The sequence below is a fragment of the Frankliniella occidentalis genome, unplaced genomic scaffold, assembly GCF_000697945.3.
Source record: "Frankliniella occidentalis isolate FOCC.00 unplaced genomic scaffold, Focc_3.1 Scaffold62, whole genome shotgun sequence".
Classification (NCBI taxonomy): domain Eukaryota; kingdom Metazoa; phylum Arthropoda; class Insecta; order Thysanoptera; family Thripidae; genus Frankliniella; species Frankliniella occidentalis.
Window position 1 is genome coordinate 119,657 of NW_026267192.1, and position 5,994 is coordinate 125,650.

Below are 5,994 nucleotides of genomic sequence, written 5' to 3' on the forward strand. Positions count from 1 at the left end.
GAAAAATGTCACTTGAAGAAAAACAGCAGTTCTAAGAAAAATGACCAATATCATGCATTAAATTAAGCCAAAAACGTTGAGAAAAGGGTTTGAAATGGGGAATGAAGCTGATTACTGTACTAAGGGACGCCCGGAACAAGGGTTGACCCCCCGAGGAGTGACTGCCTGTCGTGAGGGCAGCACACCCGAGCCGAGCACGCCCTTGACAGACCGGAGGGTCAGCTTTGTCTTATAGGATAGCTTCAAATAATTGAAAATGGGGCTATCACGATTGCTTGTTCATAGCGAACTGGAGCCACCCGTTAAATACTCGGGTCACGCCGTCAGGCCACCAGCGTCCAGCTAGCGCTGGTCACGTCTGAGGGTTCCGCGGTGGCCCCGCGTGCGGCATTCTGCTTTGGCTCCGGTGTTACGGGCCGCACGCTTATAGTGCTTATAGTCCTCATCGCACGGCGGCGGTCGAAACGACTTAAAATATGGACGTGGACAGAGGAGGAGAGGAAGAAGAAAGGTATAAAATAGCGTAGTGCTGGGAGGAAGAGAGAAAGACAGAGCAGTAGTGAAGAAGAGTGGCCAGGTGCGGCCTGGTGTGGTGGCTCGGCGCGGCAGTGCGTCGCCTCGCCGGTCACCTCGGAGAACTTGTCCTGCTCCTGCTTCCTGGCGGAGCTGTTGCCGGGCCGCGCCCTCCGCCGGCTCCTGGTGCGCTCCTTGTCCTGCGCGTCGAGCTGCACCGCCGCAGGCACCGGCCGCAGGCACCGGCACGGGACCCAAGCACATGCAGATGTCAGAGATGCGCCGCCCGACCGCTCAGCCGTCACGGCGCCGGATACGCATGCCAATAGGAGGCCCAGACGCCACGCGGACGAGAGGGAAGCCCCTCCCCCCCCTTACCCCCCTCGCCCGGGCCTCGCGTCCCAACCGGGACGAAAAGAGTTACGGGGAAAATTACGACATTGAACTGATCGAGAGAGACGGTGCTCCCGCGCCCCATTGTCAGCCCCTCTCTGGCCCTCTCTGCTAATCTCAAAGCCTTGATATCTGAGTGCAAAGCTGCACACCGTAATCCGAGACGGCACTCAGTGAGACGCCCAAGCAAACGCCGCCGTCCCGATTTATCTCGGGCGCCCTGGACGACTCTGCGACGTGCGAAAACACGTCTGGATACACAGCGCGTCCATGTCATGACGATGCGAGTCCGCGCCAGACAGCTTCCTCGCCTTACCGTGAGCACGAGCTGGGCCAGCATGGGCACGACGCCGTGGTCCGTGATGACGGCCAGGTTCTCCCTGTCCAGGGCGACGCGCGCCAGGGCCGCGCACACGGACGCCAGCACGTTGGTGTGCGGGGACTTGAGCAGCGACACGATGAGCTCCAGCCCGCCCACGAACGAGCGCACCATCTCGCCCGAGTCCTGCGGGGGAGGGCGGGGGGTGTGAGGTCGACGAGCAGGGCCCTCTGGTCCCAGCCCCGGGCTCGCGCGGGGCGAGGCGTGCTCACGCTCACCGTGGCGTTCATGATGCAGGGGCACAGGGCCCAGGCCGCCTCGGCCTGCACGTCCGGGCTGTCGTTCTTGAGCAGCGACCAGATGAGGCGCACGCCGTCCAGCTCCTCGATCTCCAGCATGCACTCCTTGTCCTTGCCGGGGGAGGGGAGTCGAGTAAGAGCGGGCCGCTCGGAAATGAAATAATTAGCTGAAATAGGTAATGCATTCGCTAATGTGGCCTTTCGCTTCGCCGATTCTTAGCCGAGAGAGCTAACCTATTAACTTTCACAGCTAGTTCCATTTTTTCTGGATAACTACTGTTATGGCTAATTTTTTAGCTCTCTTAGCTAGGAGAGCTAATATTTTGATCTAAGGCCACATTAGCGAATGCGTTAGCTAATTTAGATAATATTCTTTTTCCGTTTCGAGCGCGGCGCTTACCTTGGCGCACTCGTTGAGGGCGCGGGCCACGTTGCGCAGCAGCGGCTGGTGCGTGCCGTTCAGGTGCAGCACCAGGGGCTTGATGGCGTTGTGCGCGCGGACCTCGGACCGGTTGGCCGCCACCTGCGCGACGCACATTGTGGTGAGGTGACACCTCGGGTGGCACGGGCACTGGAGCGATACCCTTCCCTTCCCCAACGTTACCTTGCAGCACTCGGCGAGCGCGCCGACCACGTTGGTGACGACCTCTTTGTCCTGGTCCTGGAGCAGCCGCGTCATCACTGGGATAATGCCGAGCAAATTGAGCTTTTTGACGTTCTCCAGGCTGATGGCGCACTTCCAGATGGCCCCGGTGACTGCGGCGATGAGGGGCTTGTCCTCTAGCAGGCGTTCGTCCTTGACTAGCTCGACCAGCGGTTCTAACCCACCGTGCTCCCGCACGATGTCCCGCGTGACGGGGTCCTCCGCGCACTAGGAGAAGAGGCCAGAGGCGACTTGTAGTCCTCGATGTCATACAACTAATTGAGCCCGCTACAATCAACTTGACTTTGTACCTTGAAAATTGCGGAAGCGCAGTGTTTCTGGATTTCCGTGTTTTCGGTGGACAGATACTCCACGAGATCGGGTATCATCCCCTCGGTCTGGATAGCCAGTTGAAAATTGGCCTGAACAAATACATGTTGCAATTTAAAGAAGAGGCGACACATGTTGGAGACAAGCGGAGGGAGGGAAGTCGGCTCTCACCTCAGTGGCGCACTGCTGCACCGTGCCCATGATGGGGACGATGATGTCGTTGTGGCCGGAGCGCAGCAGCCTGGCGAGCAGCCGCACCACGCCGGTCTTCCTCATGGCCTCCTTGTTCTTCTGCGAGGTGGACAGCGCCCACAAGGCGCGCGCGCCGGCCACCACCACGTCCACCAGCTCCACCTCCTCGGGGGGCATGGACGAGCGGGGCGTCTCGAGGATGTGCGCGTCGGCGTCCAGGAGGTCGACCTGGAGGTGGCATTATACAGTATGTGCCAAACTTGAGGCGCTACCAAACTGACATTCCTCCGAGCTGACGCCGTCCCCCCCCCCCTCCTTTTCACGAGGGCGGGCCGCCGACTTCACACAGGCGCCTAGCGGGTTGGCCTACCCAGCGTATCGCAGGCGCTATCATTGGCGACCCTCGCGAAACGATCATCGTGGGGACACTCTGGCTAACTCCCTCTGCACGCACACGCACCAGCTTGGGAATGCCGCCCGACTTGCGCACGATCTTCCTGGCCTTCCTGATCTTGCACACGTTGGCGATCGTCTCGGCCGCCAGGATCTGGAGGTCGCGCGCGGGGTCGTCCAGGATCTCGACGAGCTGCTGCACCCCGCCGAGGTCCGTGATGGCCCGCCGGCAGTCGATGTTGAGGGAGATGACTTTCAGGACGGCGAGCGCGCCGAGCTGAAGAGGCACAGAACACAGAACACCTCCCTCAAGTCGAAGTCCAATCCGTCGTTCCCATCGCGTCCCTTACCTTACACTTGAGCTCCTGCGCCTCGAGTAGGTTCACCAGCACCTCCATCCCCCCGCATTCCCTGATGGCCATCTGGTTCGTATCGGAGCTCAGGTCCTGGTCCTTGAGGCACGCCAGAGCCACGGTGGTGGCCGTCTGGTTGCCTACCTGCGCTTCACGGGCACATCGCACGTTAGGAATGGGAACGATGTGCTCATTAGCCGCGTTGTGCTTGGCCCGACCTTCATGTACTTGATGAGCTTCTGGATGTGCCAATAGTCCGAGGGCACGTCCTGGCCGCGCGCGAGCTCGCGCCAGCGGTCATCCTCGTCCTCCTCGGACTCGTCGTCCAAGCTCGAGTCCTGGTTGGCCTCCAGCTCGCGCACCATCATCACCCGCGGACCCATCTCCATGTCCATGTCGTCGTTGAACTGGTTCGACATCCTGCGACAAATTGCGAGATGAAAGGCACGACCTTCTAAGGAAACTGTAGCCCAATAAGGCAAATGTGAATATTTACTTATCGTCGGTAGAGTTCGAAACGGATCAGTCGGGGCTCCCCGAGGGAGCCCAGGTTAAAATTGCCTGTAAATACATTGTTTTCCAATTAGAGGCATGCAAGATTTCTTTTAAATCAATATTGAGAGCGTCATTGGGACAAAATAATTTAGTACCTGGCTAAGACCTCTTTGTTTTCATTTCGATACGACATCCTAACCCACTTTCAAGATATTGATCAAACGATATTGGCCAGTTGTTACCCCAAAATTAAGCGCGAGTCATGTTGCAAACATTGGACTGCCAACAACATTTACTTGCACATATGACGTGTGTTGTTTTACACAGGTAATTTAACATTCAGTGGGCCATACTTCTTATTCTGATGCACAGAGAACGTCAAAACGATTTCTCACATACAGACGACACACTTCAAAGTATAGCGGTCGTCAAGAGTGTATGTTGTCTTCAGTCTTGCCAACTGTTCTCCGGACCGTTTTGGCTAAATTTCATTTCCGCGATAATTTGATGACAGGCAACCACGTATTTATCTCAGAAAAAAGGAGGGATTCTTCTAGATATTAGATAATAAGCAAAACCTTGACTTATCAATTCATTAATTTTTGCAACCGATTGGTTATTTGCAGTTGTGACTAGCAGACGACAGACGACGCCATTATATTCACTTTGTTTGTTTGGATTCCGGCGCGGCTGGCACATCTTCCAGAAATTAACCTACTTCGTTTGAAATTTGAAGGGCAACCTGCAAAGTAATGGACAGCAAGGCATCAACCGCTCCAAATAATGACAAGCCAGAAGAAGATCCTGGAGGACTGGTATCCTGCTCAAGCTGTAATTTTGAAGAACGATATCATTACAAAGGAAAAGAACCACCATTTGCCAGAGCATTTGTGTTTTTGGAGGATGGATACATAATTAGAGATCCATTCTCACCCCCAGGAAATAGACAATGTTTACTCATTGCTGGGGATTGCTCTATGTGTGGCAAAGCAGTGTGCTGTTCTAATGAATGTAGTTTGTTTTATGTGAAACGATTCTGTTTAAAATGTGTTCGCGTCAACATTGGTTACTTTCCATCACAGGTTACAGCTAAATTAAAAAGCTAGAGCTGGTGGTTGTAGTTTTTTATCAATTGGGATATCAATTTGTAAGATTGACGGAGGTTGACGACAGGTTTTGGAAATACTGTCAAATGTGAAATGGCTGTGCTGCACAATTTGGTGTTGGACAGTTATTGACAAACCACAGTCTGCATAAACCAGAATAATTGGAAGGTTCAAGTGTATTTTTTATATTTAAAAAACGCAGTGATTGTACTGTGCGTGTTTTTCCACCTGTCAGACACAAGGAGACTTCATTTGTATTATTGTTCTGCTAAAGTCTTAATGTCTTACCTTTTTTTTTTCAATCAATAAATTTAGTTAATAAACAAATTCTAAATATTTTAGTTCTTTATCAATACCCCTTTGCTTATAAATATTACCCAAGAATGACATTAACTACTTCACTGAATTGGTACTCTGTGGGATCGCCTTGCTAGAAATCACCGGGAGTAACTTTGGAGCAATATTTAAAGAGCTTCGGCAAGACATCTGTAAAAAAATTCCTCATTATTTTTTTGTAAATGCACTACAGATTGGGTAATATCAACAGTTATATTGTGTTGAAGCACAAGACAATCTATGATCATGATACTCTCTTGGGACTTTTAGACTTGTTTTAGAACTCCCATAAAATACAACCGTTTTAAGAAAAGAGTGGTAATGTCCTGCCAACATGACACAAAAGCAAGCAAGTTTTGTTCTCATTTTTGAAAGTGACTTCGACAATGACACAAGATAACAAACAATCTATGAAACATATGTAAATGATATAATTGTGAACCGCGTAATTAGTGAGATTTTCCTGCTCTGGCCGAAGCCTAAAGTAATTGTTGTTAGTTAGTTGACTGAGAGGTGGTTATTCGCAGTGATGCTGCCATCCCCCCCCCCCACTCCCCTCAAGCTAGCAGACGAATGAGGGAGAGAGGAAAGCTACGAGGAAAACGAATCCATTATTTTATTT

At 52.5% G+C, this 5,994-nt stretch overlaps 2 protein-coding genes across 2 annotated transcripts; one reads left to right on the top strand and one right to left on the bottom strand.

The window, feature by feature from the left end:
• Positions 1-16: 16 nt before the first annotated feature.
• Positions 17-4,412, bottom strand: LOC113214063 (armadillo repeat-containing protein gudu). Its single transcript, XM_026433321.2, has 12 exons — positions 4,086-4,412; positions 3,932-3,996; positions 3,654-3,855; positions 3,433-3,579; positions 3,150-3,359; positions 2,669-2,917; positions 2,479-2,589; positions 2,129-2,395; positions 1,925-2,047; positions 1,504-1,635; positions 1,223-1,411; positions 17-725 (listed from the first exon to the last, which is right to left on the bottom strand). Exons 3-12 carry the CDS (start codon positions 3,852-3,854, stop codon positions 324-326), a joined length of 2,031 nt encoding a protein of 676 aa, XP_026289106.2. The 5' UTR covers position 3,855; positions 3,932-3,996; positions 4,086-4,412; the 3' UTR covers positions 17-323.
• A 137-nt stretch (positions 4,413-4,549) lies between these two features.
• LOC113214064 (cysteine-rich DPF motif domain-containing protein 1) lies at positions 4,550-5,362 on the top strand. The gene has a single exon (XM_026433323.2). It carries the CDS (start codon positions 4,683-4,685, stop codon positions 5,034-5,036), a length of 354 nt encoding a protein of 117 aa, XP_026289108.1. The 5' UTR covers positions 4,550-4,682; the 3' UTR covers positions 5,037-5,362.
• The last annotated feature ends 632 nt before the right edge of the window (positions 5,363-5,994 follow it).